This window comes from Mixophyes fleayi, chromosome 2, assembly GCF_038048845.1.
Source record: "Mixophyes fleayi isolate aMixFle1 chromosome 2, aMixFle1.hap1, whole genome shotgun sequence".
NCBI lineage: Eukaryota > Metazoa > Chordata > Amphibia > Anura > Limnodynastidae > Mixophyes > Mixophyes fleayi.
Genome location: NC_134403.1, coordinates 333803979 through 333826376, shown reverse-complemented (window position 1 = coordinate 333826376; position 22398 = coordinate 333803979). Strand labels below are relative to the sequence as shown.

The window sequence follows — 22398 nt, the reverse complement described above, 5'->3', positions numbered from 1 at the left end:
TCATGTCTTGTGCTTGCTTTCTTTGGTTTATTTAGGGGTTTTATTTTGGGGGGGGGATAGTTACCATTTATAACTCTATTTGCTAATCCAAATTGACTCTACTTTCTAGTTATTTGTTTTATTTGCATTTAGTGTTAAAGTAATAGATGTGCACTAATTAATTTAAGCAACAAAGTGTAACTGCGATGCCACCTAAAAGGCGAATGTCTGCGGTGGGAGTAAATTGCAGTCACAGAGAAAACAATCAAAGAGCGAACAAAACAGAGGTAATACAAAGTCAATGAACAATATGCCACGCCATTCTTGAAGTCGGTAACTTTAATGGAACAAATATTAATGCTCATAACTGTGGTCCCAGGAACAGCATTTGTGAATTTGGCCACACTAAGCATTTTGCGGCTGAGCAAACTATTTAATCAATGCTGTTACAAGGGTAAAGTCAAATTGGGAGCAAAAGGGTCCAACATGATCTTACTCTTATTTTTTTCCGTCATTTTGATGTTCAGAATGTTTAAGTAACCTTCGGGGTACTTCATTTGTCTCCCTGCATTAGAAATAAATGATGTAAAAATAGCACAGATAAATATTATTGATGAATGGCCAATGTACATAGATGTTAAGAGAAAGTACACAGACTATTACAGTACGTACGGTATGGGCCATTTTTTCCCAAACTTGTGCAGAGTGAACTTTCCCATTCGATCACTCCCTTCCCAAAGCTTTGTCATTCCATTAAATAAATAGATGAGAAAATTGATTTGGCTAATACACGTGATGTTAATATGCTATGTAGGTATAAACTCCTGTAAATAATATCTGTATTATTGGTGAGTGTCATTGCTGTAGCAGTTACTAGGAAAACTTTATTGTAAGAAATAATGGAGACTTCGTTTAATTTGTTATTAAATTACTCCCTTTAATTATTAAATGTCTTATATTTCTGGGTCCTGCAGCACTGTGCTGTAATATAGTCTGGAATATGCTATGTGACTTACATTTTACAGTAGGCAGCTGATTTTACCATACTCTGGCTATTGTTAAAAAGCATATCCAATCAGAAGCTTACAGAGAGGTTTGCATGCTGTAGGCCTAAGCGTTTTTTATCCCTGCAACAAGATAAATAGTCTGTGTACTCTGTTGAAATGGCCACATTGAAACAGCAAATGCTTTTATACAGGATGTTTTGTTGTATTTTTCTCCCCAGCCTACCTATACAAGCTATTTATATTATTTTGCTCATCAATGGCTCCTGTTTCTGGTACTGGAGGTACTTTCCACTTTTATGGTTCTCTGCATTCCCAATTATTAAGTTGTTATAATTAGTTTGTGTACTTAACATTGGACAATAGAATTGTGTTGTATTTTTATCATTTAGATGGAGATGGTGCCCCCCCCCCTACTTTCCAATCATTCATCATGAAACCATAAGAGATTGGATCTACCTACTTTGGACATTCATTTGTGCATCCTAACAGCACTTAGCAATTGGGCTAAAAGACCAGATCACAGCACTTGAGAGCTACAAATAGCATGAGCCTAATTAAGAAGCTAAATAAGCAGCATCCTAATTATGTGCTGTAATAATAGCAAACTCCCAGTGAGCCCATTCAGTGTTATGGAAAACAATGCAGTTGTTGTGCAGAGCTCCAGAATGTTTCTCCCAGTTGAATTAGACTCGTAAACATTCTGCAATCCTGCACTAACCAGGGGATACTCAGCACAGCTCTGCAGCATGAGCCTTTCATAACCACTTACCTATTATTAGGTTTATGTTCAATATAAACAGGTAGGTATGGAATACACATTTAATTATATGACTGGCATTAGGATTAGTACCTCTTGCTATGTTGGTAAATTGTAGCTGCGAAAGACAATGAGCCAACACATTGCTTTATTTGTTTGCTTTAATGTAAGTATATTTCCTGAGAAATCTATGTACTAAACATACATAAAACCACAGGCTCCGTTTTTGACGCAGCGCAGAGGCTTTTGTGACATTTAGGAATAACATAAGGGCTCGTTCACAGTAGGATTTAACATCTGCTTCGCTAGCAGTGCAGTCATGACCTGACCGGTGTCTGCTTCTTGTAAAGCACACAGTGGCCTAAGAAACTATGATACTACCATGACTCTCCTGTTACCACTGTAGGGCATACTAAAGACAGCCACGCTGAGAACACTTCACAAAGTGTGCAGATCTAAGCATCAGTGATCCTTTAGCTCCTGTGCACTTACAGATAGCAGACATTCAGTTTGCTCCTCATGACGGCAGTGGCAATGAACTCCAGGGGGGTAAATGTATCAAGCTGAGAGTTTGAAAAGTGGAGATGTTGCCTATAGCAACTAATCAGATTATAGCTTTCAATTTGTAGAATGCACTAAATAAATGATAGCTAGAATCTGAACTCTCAGCTTGATGCATTTAGATGCAGGTTGCGTACATCCGTGATATGCAATGTTTGAGCTGCTTTCAGCATCTTGCTAAACACACTTCAGACAGAATTTGAATAGGACTACATGTCGTTTACAGAGCATTTTATTGCGATCAACATTAGTTACAATGTTCTATGTGTATGTCTCTATAGGGGGCAGTTAGTCCCATTCAACATCTGGGCTGAGCTGCGTTCTGATAACAAAACACCTCTCAAGCTTAATGTACCACTGGAGCTGAGGAGCGTTGTATGGACACAGCCCTAGATAATCCTCTAAACATCAGGATGTTGCATTTCTCATTTCTGAAAACAGGCTGCAAAGACCCAAACGTGTAATTTATTAATGGTAAAGACTAATACCATAATGAAAAAATCTTAGCTCACATATGTGGTCATTTGTGATGACCGTTACAGTGAAAGAATGCTTCCCCATTTTTCCCTCCACTGTACTAGCTTAGACACTTATGGGCTGATGTAGAGTGGGATTTACACCAGCTTGTGTGTCACATCTTGCGTGAAATCACTCTGTGCAGGCCCAGGAAGTGGGCACATGCTTGTGTGCCAGTGCAGACTTGTGCATCTCTGGAGCTCATGCCTGCCTGCACCTGGCGAGGAGGGAAGGAGTGTTCTAACATTGGCCGAGCACAGTAAAGGTATGTTTGCGCAAATGCTGCTCATGCAGACCTTCAGAAACACGCATATAAGGCTGTCAGGAGGCTTATCTTTAGCACCTGCTATAGTGCTGGTGCAAATATGTGCTGATGATTTGACATAAATCAGGTGCATATGCTGTAGATGCATACCCAGTGGTGGCAGTGGGCTGGTGCACAGGGGTATATACCATACCACCACTTCTACTGCCTTCATTGTCAACGATCAAATACCATCCACTTCTAAATTTCCAATCTGACTATCGAGCATACGTAAATAAATGTTTACAGGTTTACTCAAATTTTTGGCTGACCTGTGATGTATCCTTTGCGAGCGCAGCATCTATGCTTACCATGCTTTGGATGCAAAGTCAGGTATAAGCACTGTCTGCCTATGTTCCATTCGCCCACAACCCTGATTAAATCACCACTTCCGAAATACTGACATTTCCCCATTTATTCAACATGAATAAATGGGGAATAGATTGTAAGCTTGCGAGCGGGGCCTACTCTCCTCTATGTCTGTTTTACCCAGTTTGTTTATTAGTTTACTATGTTTGTCCCCAATTGTAAAGCACTACGGAATATGTTGGCGCTATATAGAGGATGATGATGATGATGATGAATATTCTTATTGAACAGCTCGGGAATTTAGTGGACAAAGGGAATGTGTTTTATGTATGTGTCAGGCTTTTGAAATGTAATTATTTACATTATGATATGAACATTAATAAACAATGTGTGCGTCTAGTTCAGCTTCAGTTTCCTAATGGTTAGTTGACATCAGTTATGAATACCAGGCAATTTGAGTGTCACCACTCTTTCTAGTTTATTTGCACAGTCACCGTTTTGGTCTAGTCGCAAGTTTGTGACTTCCTCATTGAGGCAAATCCGTGCCTACAGAATGCCCCGATTTGCCTCAGTGACCAGCCTAACCATGTATGCTTATGCAAAACAGCATCATATTTTGATGTGTATATACCCAATCTTGGAGTCGAGCAATTTTGGCTTCCCTTTAAAAATGTTTATCACTTTTTTTTTCTCTTGCTGAACACATTACACAGCTGCACAATAGCTGTGCTATGTAAGGTCCAAACCATGATTGAAGAAGATAATTACAAAAAATAGGTGGTCAAGACGTATGAAGCCAAGAAAACAACACTGCCCTCTAGCTGCAAAGCAGTGATGTGAGAAGTGGATGTGTCCCTTCGATAAGTCTCTAAAGTGCTTGCTGTCCAGAGAATAAGACCAGCAGGATACATTATTAAACAATGTATCGCAGAGCTTGGAGCGTGCTGCAACTTTGTTGCCTTGTGTAAACAGTAATGTAACAAACCATTGAATAAATAGTTTAATGCTGCAGTCTTTGATGCAGCAAATCTTCATGTATCCAACTACTAGCAGCACAATTGTTAAAAGAAGCAGTGGATGGAATAATCAGTTCATGGAAACAATCCGGCAATGGACCAGTCGTATAAGTCTCCAGGCCCTTTCCGTTAATATTTGTTTATCTCTTGCATCGTAAATTAGGTCTCCACACTCTGTAGCTGGTTTAGTTCTGGGGTATCGAGGCTTTTCGATTTCTTTTGTCCATTGACGTGCAGGGTTTTCTTGAATGATCTGTAGATACAAATGTATTAGCATTTACCAGGATACACTATGTATATGCCTAAATAACAATAATGCACCAATATGTAGCTGCCCATTACTTTATCTTCTGGTGTTATGAGCAGTTCTCAAGGAGACAGAGCTTTCATGTCACTTAATGACACATTGATATAGATCAGACTATAAACTCACACTTGACACAGAGCATCCTGACTTTATAACTTGCTCTAGGTGTCACAGATCTTAAAATCATCAAATGCTGTCATATAAAAGTTTACAGCAAAACCAAATGATATAATTTCCCATTTATCATATTGAGCAATGACCAAATTCAAATGTTTAAGTTTGTTGAAATAAATGTTGTATTAGTTTTTGACTTTGTTAATGTATTTGGTAATCTGTTAAACAGTACATTAACTGCATTTAGTTCCAGTGATTGTGCCTTAAAAAAACAACTATCTATTGCCAGACTTTATTTTGTGTTTGTTTTTTTTAACCATATTCCCTTTTTTTATAAAAAAAAAATATTCAGTCTGTGTCACATTTGCGCAACATAATACTTTATAAATGGAAATGGCAGCCGGGGGGAGGGGAACAAAAACACACACATTTAAATGATAAATAAAAAGATACATGACAGAATTGTTGGCATAGAATCACATATTGACAGGTTATAAAACTTATAAAAATGGTAGAAAGTGGATAACGTCAACATTATTTATAGGTCCTTGGATAATTGCTAATAAAAGACATTTTCAGAAAGGTCATTATCCCAATTGACCAACAGGTCAGTATATTAGGGTTGAGAGATGGGTAAAATGTTGTTTCTTTTGCAATGACATAATGATAAAACACCCACTCCCAGGGGTATATTTACTAAACTGCAGGTTTGAAAAAGTGAAGATTTTGCCTATAGCAACCAATCAGATTCTACCTTTCATTAGTTTAGTATATTCTGCAAAATGACAGCTAGAATCTGATTGGTTGCTATAGGCAACAACTCCACTTTTTCAAATCCGCAGTTTAGTAAATATTCCCCCAGTGGTTTATACTGATCTCCCAGGATTAGTGAAACTGTGGTGAAATTTCATGTGAACAGAGCTTTATGGCAGAACAGGCGTTTTACAGCGGTACGAAATTATGGTGATATTCCGCTGTTGCCTCACCATCCCGCGCTATATTTGTACATTTGCATTTTGTGGTATTTGTAGTCTATGGGCCTGAGTCATTAAGGCAAAAAAGGAGTAAATGTTCTCTGGGACAAACCATGTTACAATGAAAGGGGTGCAAATTAGTTTATTATTTTGCACATAAGTTAAATACTGGCTGTTTCATCTAACACACAAATACTTGATAGTTTTATTATTACACTGAAATTTAAAGTTGATCTAGGACATGTCCTACCCCAACTATGAATCTGACCCCACATTTTAAATTTACCTCCCCCCACCCCCAATGTAACATGGTTTTGCCCAGATGCAAATGTTACTCCTTTTTTATGCTTTGCTCTCCTTAATGACTCAGGCCCTATGACTATAGCTGGACAATGCGGGACAATTCATTCTGCTGCGTGGTGTGGTTGGGCTAAGACTAAGAACATTTAAAGTCAAATTCCTCTGTCAAAAGATTAATATTCCACAGAACAGTTTGGAAAATATTGCTCCTCCGTACCCAGGATGAAGATAAATAATTTGTATTCTTGTATTTATAGAATAATTAGCCCTAATGTCCCAGGATATATTAGACGCATTAGTATATTGTGACAAGCTTGTATGATGTACATTTACAAATCGTTGCATAAGGATACTATTATATTTAAGTGCAAACCATTCACATATGTTTCTATAAGAGAAAATATTTGTGCAAATTAAAGTAGCAAACATCATAATAAAGCTTAAAAATGTCATTCCAAAACATTAATGTTAGTTAGCACTCTGCAAAGGCTAATCTAAAAATATATGTATAATGTTGATATTACCCACGTTTTAATATTATCAATAACATATTCATAAAGCCGATGGATCCTTCACAATATACAAAGGTTAAAAAAAACATTCTTCGTAATCTCTAAATTCTACTTACTTCACTTCTTCAAATTTCTTGTCTCTGTAAAATGTGCTCTTTTTGATCAAATACAACAAGACCAAGTCACAGAAGAAAGCTCCCTAAAAGTTGGTGAAATGAAAATGAATATACAGACATTTGATAACTGTCCAAGGAGAATATTTACAATCTAGCTGGATGAACAGATACCAGCAAATTTTTTTTTAGTTCCTGAGCTGAGTAGCTGGTAAAAGCCAGCAGCATATAGAAAGATTCTGAGACTTTCATTTTGCCAAGTAGCATTTGGAAGTCAATTGAAATGGTCACTGCCGACAGGGTCGGATTACTGGTTAGGCGATGTAGGCGGGTGGCTAGGGCCTTAGGTGGTCTGTACTCTGCTGGTGGAGACTTGACTCAAGTCTTAAAATAAAAAATTCCATAGGCTAGGTACACACTACAAAAACTTTCAACCAATTTGTTATCACTAACTATTTTACTAAAGACTGAAGTTCCAGTCAGTCTGCCAGTTCATGCATACACACTACATACAATTTACCTTCAGATCTGTGCTCTTCATCTGGTCCAAGAGCAGTGTAATCGTTTAACCAGCTGTCACACTGGTTAACTGTATCATACAATGTTGGGTGCACTGTAATTAATCTAACAAATAGCTGCAGTGTAAGAGAAGCACCAGTGTGTACCCTTATTGAAATAAAGGTCTGTAAAATGAGTATTATGATTATTTAGTGAAAGGCAGAGTGAATTATACTCAGCTATCTGATTGCAACATGGTGAAAGAGAGAACGGTGTGTAGCTACACAAGTGGTTTTTTTTTAAAAAAACAAGATAACAGTAAGTACTAATAATAACGTTCACACTCGGTCTCTGAGGTTCAATCTGAAACTTTCAAAATATAATATTTTACCCAGTAATTTGGAAATTGACATGATGATCCGTTCAGCGGTGTGCATTGGGAGCTAGTGTGATCAGGGGACAGCCATTTGTAGAATTACAGGTGCAACGTGGGGTGCTGGCAGGGTAAGAGGCTGTCACAGGGGATGAGGTTCTGGGGTCTGTGCACTGCGGGTGCTGGCAGGGTAAGAGGCTGTCACAGGGGATGAGGTTCTGGGGTCTGTGCACTGCGGGTGCTGGCAGGGTAAGAGGCTGTCACAGGGGATGAGGCTCTGGGGTCTGTGCACTGCGGGTGCTGGCAGGGTAAGAGGCTGTCACAGGGGATGAGGCTTTGGGGTCTGTGCACTGCGGGTGCTGGCAGGGTAAGAGGCTGTCACGGGATGAGGCTCTGGGGTCTGCACTGCGGGTGCTGGCAGGGTAAGAGGCTGTCACAGGTGATGAGGTTCTGGGGTCTGTGCACTGCGGGTGCTGGCAGGGTAAGAGGCTCTGGGGTCTGTGCACTACGGGTGCTGGCAGGGTAAGAGGCTGTCAGAGGGGATGAGGCTCTGGGGTCTGTGCACTGCGGGTGCTGGCAGGGTAAGAGGCTGTCAGAGGGGATGAGGTTCTGGGGTCTGTGCACTGCGGGTGCTGGCAGGGTAAGAGGCTGTCAGAGGGGATGAGGCTCTGGGGTCTGTGCACTGCGGGTGCTGGCAGGGTAAGAGGCTGTCACAGGGGATGAGGCTCTGGGGTCTGTGCACTGCGGGTGCTGGCAGGGTAAGAGGCTGTCACAGGGGATGAGGCTCTGGGGTCTGTGCACTGCGGGTGCTGGCAGGGTAAGAGGCTCTGGGGTCTGTGCACTGCGGGTGCTGGCAGGGTAAGAGGCTGTCACAGGGGATGAGGCTCTGGGGTCTGTGCACTGCGGGTGCTGGCAGGGTAAGAGGCTGTCACAGGGGATGAGGCTCTGGGGTCTGTGCACTACGGGTGCTGGCAGGGAAAGAGGCTGTCACAGGGGATGAGGCTCTGGGGTCTGTGCACTACGGGTGCTGGCAGGGAAAGAGGCTGTCACAGGGGATGAGGCTCTGGGGTCTGTGCACTGCGGGTGCTGGCAGGGTAAGAGGCTCTGGGGTCTGTGCACTGCGGGTGCTGGCAGGGTAAGAGGCTGTCACAGGGGATGAGGCTCTGGGGTCTGTGCACTGCGGGTGCTGGCAGGGTCAGAGGCTGTCACAGGGGATGAGGCTCTGGGGTCTGTGCACTGCGGGTGCTGGCAGGGTAAGAGGCTGTCACAGGGGATGAGGCTCTGGGGTCTGTGCACTGCGGGTGCTGGCAGGGTAAGAGGCTGTCACAGGGGATGAGGCTCTGGGGTCTGTGCACTGCGGGTGCTGGCAGGGTAAGAGGCTGTCACAGGGGATGAGGCTCTGGGGTCTGTGCACTGCGGGTACTGGCAGGGTAAGAGGCTGTCACAGGGGATGAGGCTCTGGGGTCTGTGCACTACGGGTGCTGGCAGGGAAAGAGGCTGTCACAGGGGATGAGGCTCTGGGGTCTGTGCACTACGGGTGCTGGCAGGGAAAGAGGCTGTCACAGGGGATGAGGCTCTGGGGTCTGTGCACTGCGGGTGCTGGCAGGGTAAGAGGCTGTCACAGGGGATGAGGCTCTGGGGTCTGTGCACTACGGGTGCTGGCAGGGAAAGAGGCTGTCACAGGGGATGAGGCTCTGGGGTCTGTGCACTGCGGGTGCTGGCAGGGTAAGAGGCTGTCACAGGTGATGCGGCTCTGGAGTCTGTGCACTGCGGGTACTGGCAGGGTAAGAGGTTGTCACAGGGGATGAGGCTCTGGGGTCTGTGCACTGCGGGTGCTGGCAGGGTAAGAGGCTGTCACAGGTGATGCGGCTCTGGAGTCTGTGCACTGCGGGTACTGGCAGGGTAAGAGGTTGTCACAGGTGATGCGGCTCTGGGGTCTGTGCACTGCGGGTGCTGGCAGGGTAAGAGGCTGTCACAGGTGATGCGGCTCTGGGGTCTGTGCACTGCGGGTGCTGGCAGGGTAAGAGGGAAGGAGATGGCCATACACAACAGAGAGATGACATGAGACCTGGCCAACAGTGATTCTCATTGTGACGACAGTTGTGTGAGTACATACACATTACATGATCGGATGGTGATTGGGAGGAAAATATTAAACAGTACGACCAACCAAATGAAACATTGATCGGCACTTTGCAACGACTTTGGAACATCATGTAAGTATACACACTCACACTATATCTGACCAAACGGTCGGATGTCAGCTGATCAGAGTTTTTCGTGCAATCATTGGTCCAGTGTGTACCTTGTCTTAGAGACAATTGAAGCCCGGAGGTTGTATGTCTGTTGCTGTACAGTCGGCCCAGCGCCTGATGGCAGTATGAGGACACAGCCCAGGCAGCTCTACTAACAATGCATCAGGGGCAGTCCTTCCTGCTGCATCGCCTCTTGTGACGTCAGGTCCCCATTTTCCACATCACAATTTATTTTGCACATTCACATTTACTATCACATTTTCCGTTCACACTCACTACTATTGTCAATTCTGTCCTTTTCCAGTTAATACACATTACTATTTAATCTCTCACTCTCACTTTCCATTTGTTAAAAATAATTATGAATGCCGTTAATTAAGTATACATTTAATAGTAGATTATAGAATGGATATAATTATCTTCATTTTGAAAATGTTTGATGCAAGTGTTTTATTCAAAAGACACTAGAGGGCACTAGATGTCCACACAAACACACAAATACATGCACACACACATCTATCTATCTATCTATATACACTATATGGACAATAGTATTCGGACGCTTGACCATTACACCAACAGGGAATGTAATGACACTGTATTCAAATACATATATTTTAATATGGAGTTGGTCCCCCTTTTGCAGTGATAACAGCTTCCACTCTTCTTGGAAGGCTTTCCACAAGATGTTTCTGTGGGAATTTGTGCTCATTCATTCTGTACAGCAGTTATGAGGTCAGGCACTGATGTTGGACAAGAAGGCCTGGCTCGCAATCTCCGTTCCTATTCATCCCAAACGTGTGTTTGATGGGGTTGAGGTCAGGGCTCTGTGCGGGCCAGTCCAGTTCTTCCACATCGATCTCATCAAACCATGTCTTTGTAGTCCTTGCTTTGTGCCCCAATGCACAGTCATGTTGGAATAGAAAAGGGCCTTCCCCAACTGTTGCATAGAAGCATAGCATTGTCCAAAATGACTTGGTATGCTGAAGCATTAAGATTTCCCTTCACTGGAGACAAGGGGCCTAGCCCAAACTCTTAAAAACATTATCCCTCCTCCACCAAACTTCACAGTTGGCATAATGCAGTCAGGCAGGTAACGTTCTCCCGGCATCCGCCAAACCCAGACTCGCCCATTTGACTGCCAAACAGGGAAGCGTGATTCGTCACTCTACAGAACGCGTTTCCACTGCTCCACAGTCCAGTGTCGGTGTGCTTTACACCACTCTATCCAATGTTTGGTATTGGTCTTGATGATGTGAGGCTTGCATGCAGCTGCTCAGCCGTGGAAACCCATTCCATTAAGCTCCTGCCGCACACTTTTTGTGTTTACATTAATGCCAGTGGATGTTCGGAACTCTTCAGCTATGGAATTAGCAGAGCGTTGGTGATTTTTACGCACCATGCGCCTTAGCAGTTACTGACCCCGCTCTGTGATTTTACGTGGCCTTCCGCTTCGTGGCTGAGTTGCTGTTGTTCACAAACTGTCTTATTGCAAAGGTGGCATCCTATCACACTACCTCGCTTGCAGTCACTGAGTTCTTCAGAACAACCCATTTTTATCACAAGTGTTTGCAAATGGAGACTGCATGGTTAGGTGCTTAATTTTATATACCTCTGGTAACGAGTCTGATTGAAGCACCTGAACTCAATACTAAACAGGTGCTGCCAAAAACTTTTGTCCATATAGTGTATATAAGAACTTGATAAATAAAGTCCCATGTGGTATAAGGATAACTGGTTTTATCCAGTTCGCTAACTAAGAGATAAAAGAATTCCAACCCCAGAAGAATCTCCCAGAATGCCGAGCAGTAAACCATACCTACAGAGCCGACCCTGAACTAATGAAATACATAGATTTAAGAATGACTGACCTGTCATTATTTTAACCCACTCCTTTCTCTGTACTCTAATAAAACTGTTCATAGGAAAAATTTTTAGTGATCGTTCATACTGAAATTTGATAAACATATATGGTATGCACATGCGTCTATTTTTGTAAATAAAACCTTTTATATCTTTTTAATGTTCTTGGTTCTGTTGGTATGAACATTACATTATTGCTTTAATACAATTAGGACTCATAATTTTTCTTACACAATACCTGCACAGTGGTGAATTATGCACTCTCCTTGTCCGGTAATATAACACTACTCACAATCCTTATTTTTTCATGTTTCATTTTACCTCTCAGTTTTATTATTAGTTTCTAACACAGTTACTGCTTTTCCTCTTTCTTCTCTCACTTTCTTTTTCTTTTAGCTGTCTCCTGAAGAATGACTGAATTTAATCACCAAAACCCATAGTATTGTATTACCCTAACTCACAGGTTGGCACAATATCTACACAACGTCTATCTATCTATCTGTCCTATATCATCATCATCATCATCATTTATTATGTGAACAAATGTATTGTGTTAATCCTTTTACTATTCAATCAGGCATTAACTATTTTATTTATTACAAGTCTGGCATGAGCCAAATCTAACTTATTTAATCATTGCTACTATTGTTACTTTTTTTCTTTTTATGGGGATTAATATAGTAACTATTCCTTGACACAGAATTTTTTTGCATTTATACAATTACACCAACAACCATTCTTTTCAACTGAATGGTATCATCACTGTTATATTTTATATATTTCATTTCACTCTGCTTTTTTTTCCTTTCATTCTATATTCTCACAGCATCACCCTCTGTTCTTTCCACCTGGCACTGGTTTGCCAACTTCCTTCTCTTAGCACTATCATCATCATTATCATTTATTTATATAGCGCCACTAATTCCGCAGCGCTGTACAGAGAACTCACTCACATCAGTCCCTGCCCCATTGGAGCTTACAGTCTAAATTTCCTAACGCACACACACACACACACACACACACACACACACGTCAGTTTTGACATCAGCCAATTAACCTACTAGTATGTTTTTTTGGGGTGTGGGAAGAAACCGGAGCACCCCGGAGGAAACCCACGCAAGCACAGGGAGAACATACAGGCCACTGTGCTGCCCAATAAGATTGCTTCTCTTTGAGTGTTTTTATTTATATTGCAGGATAGTGTGAGTGTCAGTATTGTGTGAGAAACGCATAACAACATAAGAATTAACAGGAGAACAGAACCTTCATGTTTTTTGTGTAATCTTTGTTTTGCTTTTTGGGTGGTGGTTTGTTTTTGTTTGTTTGATTATTTATTTAGTATGTTCTAATTCTTAACAATATTATAGTTTGCCCCATATCTTATTGGATCATCTTTGTGTCTTTAACTATTGGGAGACTATTGCATGGACATATGAGAAGTGTGGCCATCAGACTAAACGTAGTTAAAATCATGCGGGTGAGTGACTTGCCAAAGAACCTATTATCTGTGGATTCCTGGAGTTTTAGCCAATAGGAGCAGGAAGGGGATGGGACTTATACACAGTTATAAGTCAGTGCAGACAGGATAATGTTCTTCCTGCTTCCCGATTCCTCCCGCCCTCCCTTCATGTTTTTGGGCAATGTCTGTGGTATTAGTGTTTGCAGAGTAGGAGAGCAGTGCAGTCGGTAACTGTGCATATGGTGCTCGGTTGATCTTGTCATAGGTCACTACCCCTCTGTGGTTATGGTGTCATACTATGGTTGGTCCGCCTGTGAGTAGGACCATTGGGCCGGTATTGTATGGTTTATACTGGCGGTTATAATAGGGGGCGTAGTCTTGCCGTTGGACTTGATTTTAGCACCGGCCAATAGATAAGGTATGATCCTGGGTTGGTGGTACTATGGTCTGACCTTTCCACCTTTATTGGTTTTGCGTTCCTGACTGCCCTGCTCTCGTCCGCCTTACAGTCCTCTTTGGTGTCCTTGTCGTTATTGGGTTTGGTAAAAGTTTATGTCACAGTGTGTGTTATTTGGGGAAAACTTCCCCGCTATGCATTTTATCCCCTTTTGTGTAAAAAAACAAACAAACACCTCACAGATAAGGCCATGGTCGGGAATTGAAATCATGACCCCAGTGCTATGAGGCAGAGGTGCTAACCACTACGCCACCATGCTGCCCAATAGGTGTCTCTATAATTGATTTCAATGCTGTATTTCAACTGACAGTACAGATAATGTCATCAGTTAAATTTAGCACTATCATCACATATCCAGAGCCGGTTTAAGACCTGAGGACACTCTCTCTCTCTCTCTCTCTCTCTCTCTCTCACATCACTTTATTAGGTACACCTGTGCATCTGCTTATTAATGCAACTATCTAATCAGCCAATCATGTGGCAGCAACACATAAAAGCAATGTAAACATGGTCAAGAGGTTCAGCTGTTGTTCAAACAAAACACCAGAATGGGGAAGAAATGGGATCTAAGTGACTTTGAACGAAGGTTCTGGCACATTAGCCTTCAATCGTACCCCTATCTTCTTCCATCCACTTCCCACATTTCCATGTAATTTGTCTGCACAATATTACTGCGTACACATATTTAATTTCCACTGTATAAACACAAGACTTCTGCATGCCAGAGCCAAGCAGCATGGCCATTTATATATGCAGAGTCTCATAAAAGTCTAGGCATAATGGTGATATGGATTATGTGAAGGGGAGATGAGAAACTGTGAATGTTGTAGTCCAGATGGATGGATGCATTACATTTTAACATACTGTCTGTTTCCATTAACCTAATGAAACTAAGGCAAGCTTCCTTATTTGACTTCAATTGCCTGCCAATGCAGTACTGTTTATTTTCCACTGTTTGATATTACCAGGCCTGAAGCAGAATGTTTTCTGGCTTTGTTGCATTAATACACAATTTATACGGAGACCGGTTGTGCCAGAGATTCTGTTCCTCAAAAAACAACTCTGCACCTCAGTTTTCTTAGGACCTACACACACAGGCCTTTCAAAGCCCATATGATATAACATACAACAAAAAGCCACAGCCTGGAGTTGTAGGGAAGAAGACTGAAGGGCACGGTTAATATCAGTAGGTATGAAACAAACATAACGTTACTGTCTGTACGCAAGCTAAACAAATGCACCAATCTCCCAAAATAACAGAAACAAAATAAAAACATTTTAATTTTCCTTACCGCACCCATTAGAGCTAGGCCAGAGCCAATGTTGATTATTGTTGGAATGATATTAAATTTCCCAGCCTGCACAAAAAAACATAGAAAATATATTTTTTATTATGCTTTATGTGTATAATTGATTCACTTAATACTACATTACACTGGAAATACAGAAATGACATACTAATGAAAGACACTGACGGTTTTATTAACTTCCCACTACCGGGGCGTCCATGACTTGTGTGGGTCAGTAGGGGTTAATACCGCTTAGACACTTTATTTCCCTTGCAGGACACAATATGAAGTACCCTCTAGAACAGTACAGCACACTTCTAACTCTCTGCCACCACCACTTGGCTACATATGATAATATAACTAAGGAGACAAAGGTCACCACCAGCTTGATACTGAATTATTTATATAAATCACCCATTTGGTAAAGTAAATCCAAGAGGTCTCTACATCACAATATTTAAGATTAATACTTAAGACCATTCATTAGCAAAAGTTGAAAATCAGGGCTCAAAAAATTTATAACATTTTATATTCAGTCGGAGTTATATATAACAAATGTAACAAATGTTATACACTGACATACAGTAAATAAATGGTTACAACAAGGCAGAAAAAATTAAACCGTTAAAGCAGAAAAGTACCAGGAAACAGCAGTGAACCTCCAGGGAATGGAGGTAAGGTGTCTAGTATCTCACAACAAGCACGTTTTCCCTGTTCCTCCCTAAGTAAAATCTGTTTAAAATATCTTAAAATATCTTTGTCCCAGTTAAATCCTTGTTTTCTTGTGGAGGGGTGGGGAGTGGGTGAAGTCCTACCTGCAGGATTGGATTTATGACTATCTCTGAGGTCTGGCTTTTGAAGCACACTATCTCTTGGGCAGAATGGTCTAGATACACAACTTAACTTGGCCATAAATCTGATTAGGAGAAACCTTAAACATAACAATAATAAAGTAATTCACACAAATGCTGTCTCTGGTCAGTGCTTTAAGCATATTAATCCAGCGGTACTCCTGTATGTACATTACAGACAACCAAGCGTATTCATCATCATCATTTATTTATATAGCGCCACTAATTCAGCAGCGTTGTAGAGAGTACTCACACACATCAGTCCCTGCACCATTGGGGCTTACAGTCTAAATTCCCTAGCACATACACAGACACAGAGACTAGGGTCAATTTGATAGCAGACAATTAACCTACCAGTATGTTTTTGGAGTGGGGGAGGAAACTGGAGCACCTGCAGGAAATCCACGCAAACACGGGGAGAACATACAAACTCCTCACAGATAAGACCATGGTCAGGAATTGAACTCATGACCCCAGTACTGTGAGGCAGAGGTGCTAACCACTGAGCCACCGTGCTGCCCATATTAAACAAACTGTTTCTCATTCTTTAAAACAGTCCATTTAATAGTGTGGGGTGTCCTGAAGGGCAGTGAAGAACCCAGGGCTCTAAAAAGTTATGATCATAATAAGTGCATCATTTAGTGAACTATACATATACCGTATGACATTTGCCCTTTATTTATGTGCATATATAGATCTTTCTTTTTCTTTTATAGAACCTTTTCCTATTTCTCCCTTCTCCTAACCTAGTATCAATGACAATAGCTTTCAAATCCAGTTCCTCTTCTGCCAAATCTCACTAAAGACCCAAACAAAATCCTAATTATTATTATTATATTTTTTATATTATTATTATTATTTTTAATAATTTTTATGGATCAGGCAGTGGGGAAAACAGAGCGTATATAAAACAGGGACTGCCTTTGCCCAGAAGCGGACTATACGCCAGTACATCCAATTCAACTTTGAGCACAAAAAACACTCCCGTTAGCCTACGGTTTCATGGGCAGAATGGGGGAGGAAGGGGGCGTAGGCACGTAGTCAATGTACAGTAAGGGCGGGCCTTGGTAGAGCGCACATAGCAGCATCCGATTCAAGCTTTGGGCATCTCAAAGGTGCATGTTTTTTCAGTCGTATTATTTGCACCTGCTGGTCAGGTGGAAGTGCCGAGTGATAGTGATGACAGTCACGTGTACATTCTAGAACATGTGTTTGCAATCAAGAGCAACTGTAAAAATGGACTTTGTGTACAGTAGACAATAATACCATCATGATAAATGTATTTCATGGGAGTGAGGGGAGATTTTTTTTTAATGTTTTTTTCATTAATGATTATATTATTAACAGTTGACAATAACTGAATACTTTTTTTTTCTGAGACTTTATATTCTACATATGTAGTATTGTTTCTGTCTCTATACGGCAGGTGCCATATATGCAGACCACACCTACACCCGTATTCAACAAAAGATGTTTCTTCAGATCTGCGTGTAGTTGAATACGGACTTGCGTATGCCTAAATTACATGCGTAATAGTAATAGTAAGTTTAGGAGCACACAAGATTGTCTACTACCCTTTGTAAACTGTAAAAGATAGTAGCGTTATATAAAGACTGTTATTCATATTAATAGCATGATATTAAAATGAAGATACCTTTCCATTCACCATGATGTCAAAACGAATACCATAAGCTTTAATCAGCGTCCTGTAATCCGTTCCATTAACATCACGATAATACTTAGCATACCTTTAATAAAAAACGGAGGATTCACATATTAAATAAATTATAGTTTTGTAATGATCTTATTCCTTTAAACAATCCTGCCTTTTCACTTCTTATCTTGTGCTGTAAAGCTTATGGGATAACATCTTAATCAATATATATCAGTATTTTGGAGAATTAAAAAAAATGGTGTGGTTTGTGCCTTGCACCAGGTGTTATAGCTTGACCATAGGGGGAACAACAGAAATTGAAATGGGTGCGGGCCACTTATGAATTCTACAAACAGTGATTGCTGGGGATAGTGCAGGGATAATGAGTGCAATGGAAAAATTAAATGCACTTTCAAATCCCTATGTCATATTAAGTAAGTCATCTGATCTCTCATGTTCTATCCCTTCCCACTACAACACACACATTTGTTTATAGAGTTTCCTCATCCCATCAAGTAGCAGAATAGTGGGATCTTGCCAACAGGGAGAACATTTATGATGGTGCATTAGGCCTAATCTGCCAAATTGGCTCCCACCTCGACTCCACCACTAAAGCCACTAATGACCAAGATTTGTTCAATACTAAATTAACACAAATATGCGTCAATTCCTTCATTATCGCCAGGTGCCTAAACTATATAAAGATTTATTTTACCCATAGCAGTTAGTTTAATGATTGCTGTCTAAATATAACAATTTGTAGGCACATTTTTGGGGTTCTGGGTCCCCTATACTTTTCCCACAGCAATGACAAGGCTGCCATTCTTATAGATATGCCCTTATCTACCAATGTCCTACTAGTTAGAGGGACGGTTTTCATTTGGTCTCTAATAATGTCTCGCACATTAGTTTTTGAGTGGCAGCAATGTTTACAGAAATAGTTACAACATCTAACACCAAACTTCTAAATTACTAGTGTCTTATAACTGATTACAGGGTCTATTTATTAAAAGCCTTCCGCTATAAAGATTTTCTATTGCAGAAAATCGTCACTCGCTATAAGTTATCAAAAAAATGTCATTGGGGCAGCTAAGCGGTGACATTGGCTGGCAATGGTAAAAGCAGTCTTGCCACTCCCCATTCCAGTACAGGGTCCCTCTGCTCTATTTCTGTTACAAAGGCTTTCTGATGCCTTACCTTGGGCAGCTTGGCTGGATAGACCCGATGGTCACCAGCAAAAACTATCTTCTAGCGGGAGGGCTTCATAAACAGGAAGAAACCCTAAATCCAGCAAAAACTCTTAAATTAGCTCTATTCTCTATTTGATAAATAGACCCCTAAATTTGGCTTGACACCACACTAGTTAGTTTATGTTGCAACCTCAGGCAGCAGAATGGTTCCATAAACTGCTGTGTCAAGCAACATCATAAGGTTTGTAATTTCCACAACATGTTCTTACCAAAAGATTACTTCCCCAGCCTTTCTTCCTACTGATTTTTATTTGAAAGCACCAGAATTATAAATTTACTTAGCAGCCTGCTAACCGAGATTTCGCTGGCCAACCTTTTTTTGAGCTGTGTAAATGCAGCCTTTATAGAAATGGCTCCACAGGCTCACATGGAAAAAAAGTTGCTGTATCCCATAGCAACCAGATTCTGTAATTTTGTAGTATAGTTTAGAAAATGAAAGCAACCATCTGACTGATTGGCATGAGTTACAGCACCTTTTTATGTGCAAGTTTGCAGAAATGTCCTTCACTTTCCTGTTGCCTTGTTACAGTAATTTGGGGATTTACCCTGGTGTGGTGTCTCTAATAGGGGGATTTTACATTGCAGCACCACGATGTGCAACACCATTAGGAACAAAAGTTCACATGTAAGGCTATTGAGATACATCCAGCTTTACTGTGCAAATGTCACCATCTTGGTATTGTCACCATCTGTTTTGTATTACCAGTTCCCTCTACGTACCTGAAATTGTACCCAGAGGAGACGGATTTCTCAGTGAATTTGTTATCCAAGCGAGTGAAGGAATAGTGAGGATGACATTCAGACTCGTCCCTGTCCAGGTTGCAGTTCCACTCTATCTGAATGCCAATGACTCCACCCTGAGAGAAGATATTTATAACATTATACACTTATTGTCTATTATCAAATTTGTTTTTATAAACATACGATTATATACTGTTATGATACTTGAAAACACATAAAAAACTCAGGCTATTATTTTTTATTTTTTAATAATAAAATATTACTTGAATAAACATTATCCCTTGTTATTATATCTGTGTTTCTTGGCAACAGATAAGTAATATCTCCACTTTTCACACCCACCAGAAACTCACAGCTTGATACATTTATCCCCGTATAACTGTTTTGTGGAAATGCACCAATTTGTTTGTGAAGTATTGATCTACGTATCAACATAGCAACATCTGTGTGAGTGGACAATTTTATGTGTGTGGGTTTGCGGAACTGGGCAGATTGGTAGGTTCCTAGGGAAACATGGGCTGGGCTCATGAATGAATTGTGATCACATGCAAAAATCTGATTTTGTGATTGTTAAAAGTGTTCAGGAGGTTGTCCTATACTTTAACAGGAATGCCTATGTCACCATCCAGAATTATGTTATATCTCCACCATTTGTGTTTCAAGCTGGACCCACAGCCCTGCATGTGCCGATTTTACAGGGGTAGTGGACGTGCACCAAAGTCTGTGTAAAGCAGTTTAATAGGCCCATTTGTAGAATTAGAATTGTTTTGCGGAAATAGTAATCTATTGTTTTGGCAAATTTTTGCACTTTCAGAGGGGACATTATCATAAATGACCCTTACTGTCTTAATCTTAAAACATGCATAGTTACATGTACTGGAAAAAATGATATGTTCCAGTACATTAAGAATGTGAAGGTTATTTTTAATTATATTTAAATATGTTCTTTTTAAAGGCTAGCTCCACCCAGAACTAAAAACGTAATTTTGGATGGCATTCATTAAAATTAAATAATAATACTGAATATTGTTTACCTGGGGACTGGTGTTCCTCCCGTTGGGTTTCCCAATGTCTGTAATGATCCAGTGACTCTTTTTGCTTCTTCTTATGTAAATGAAAAGTTAATGGGGCAGGGGTATTGACATGCTGTCAGTCCACCCAGCAGGACTGAGGATAGCGTCTCTGGATTCTTACAGACAATCGGAGACCCACTAGATCTCGTGGAACCCGGACTCCAGATAAGTAATATTCAGTAATGTTGTTTAACTTAATAAACATTATAAAAATGGGTGGAGTTATCCTTTAGAAGTTCCCATCAACAGTTAACAATGTATTCAGTGCTGCCAAACAGGTGATAAGAGGTTAACATATAGACATATATTTTGCACATAATACTTTACAGACAAGCAATGTTTCTTCTTAAGTGGGCTTAGACATCCCAAACGGTTATTTTAGGTACTGTACATGCTGCCCCTAATTTCACATATTGTACATAAATGTACTAAGATGTTTGTTATTGTGCAGGTGAATTCTGCACTGATGTAAAGCCAATTGCCGAATGGTTACATTTAAATTACATATAGACTAATAGGTGAAAGTTGATATTGGCTAAGGTATGTGGGTGTGAATTGGTAGTAGTACACCAGTATAGACTCACTGTTTTCTAAGGCACCTACTAAGTCATTATTAAAAAGGCTGAAAAGGACTGGGGCGCATAGAGCAACATCTCTTGTAGGCACCACATAAACTGTAGGACTCTATCAGACCTATGGTATAGATATTGAACTTGTGAGTAAACCCTCTTACCACTTTGCCTGTTTGCTAATATCCAGATATGTTTTATTACTGTGCTTATTCTCAATGAAAAATCACTGCAGAGTATGCTGGTATTGTCTAAATAAATGGTAAATAAATGGTAATATAAATATAGTAGCATCTCATTCAACATGCATTGCATACATCAGGTGCTGCCATCCTGCCAACACAATACCAACTCATTTACAAATGTCAAGGCACCAGTGCCAGGAGAATGCCAGCTTTTGTAGAATGTATTACTGTAATGGGCAAGGGTTCAAGGACCATTTTGCTGGCTGAGGGGTCTTGTGAAAGAAAAGGTACTCACAGGGAAAACATCCTTTATACATATTAATTTCAGGTGATGTAAACATTGCTTGCCATCTGAAGATATTGCTCAGTATCAGAAGATATAATCAAGTAATTAAAACTATACTGCGACTACTGTGTATGTTACACCCCAAAGAAGAATTCAGAAACAGATGTGGCACTGATGGTTGTTTAGCCCTGTAGTAGAATATGTTTATTTTGATTGAGAAGAAAAGGTAATTTATAAGTTGCAAACCTGCAGGCCTGCGGCACTGGTTAGTGTGTAAAATGGCAGAGACTGTAGCGGAGCTTAATTTTACTCCTGGAGCTAGCCAGACCAGTTCATTTCTCTCTGAATGCAGCCTAAACAATGAACCTGATTCATTAAGGAGTGAAAAGCACTTGGGCAAAACCATGCTGCATTGGCGGGGGAGGTAAATATAAAATGTGGGGACAGATTTATAGTTGGGGTAGGGCATGTCCTAGATCAAATTTAAATTTCAGTGTAAAAATAAAGCTATTTAGTATTTTCGTTCTACATGAAAAGCAGCTAGTAATTTCCTAACATACAAAATAATAAACTAATTTGCACCCCTTGCATTGTAACATGGTTGGTCCTGGAGAACATTTACTCCTTTTTTGAATTCCTTTCCTTAATGACTCAGGCCCAGGGTTTGCATTCCTCTGCACCTAATGCAAAATAAAAATCTTGCATCTTGGGATGAGAGATTTAAATGAACTTCAAGGAATCTAGGTAATACATTTTGGAGGAATTGCCAAGTGGATGCTCGCATAGCCCTTCCTTCCAGACCGGAATTCTGCATGTACTCTCATCT

At 40.6% G+C, this 22398-nt stretch overlaps 1 protein-coding gene across 2 annotated transcripts in view; it reads right to left on the bottom strand.

The window, feature by feature from the left end:
- Window positions 1-2520: 2520 nt before the first annotated feature.
- Window positions 2521-22398, bottom strand: part of P2RX5 (purinergic receptor P2X 5) — a 77039-nt gene continuing 57161 nt past the window's right edge. For both annotated transcript variants that reach the window (XM_075196945.1, XM_075196946.1), the window contains exons 8-12: window positions 19439-19575; window positions 17469-17562; window positions 14967-15032; window positions 6773-6855; window positions 2521-4702 (exon numbers count right to left, since the gene is read on the bottom strand). In XM_075196945.1, coding sequence (XP_075053046.1) covers window positions 4609-4702; window positions 6773-6855; window positions 14967-15032; window positions 17469-17562; window positions 19439-19575 — 474 coding nt within the window. In that variant the 3' untranslated portion in view covers window positions 2521-4608. The remainder of the gene's footprint in view (window positions 4703-6772; window positions 6856-14966; window positions 15033-17468; window positions 17563-19438; window positions 19576-22398) is intronic.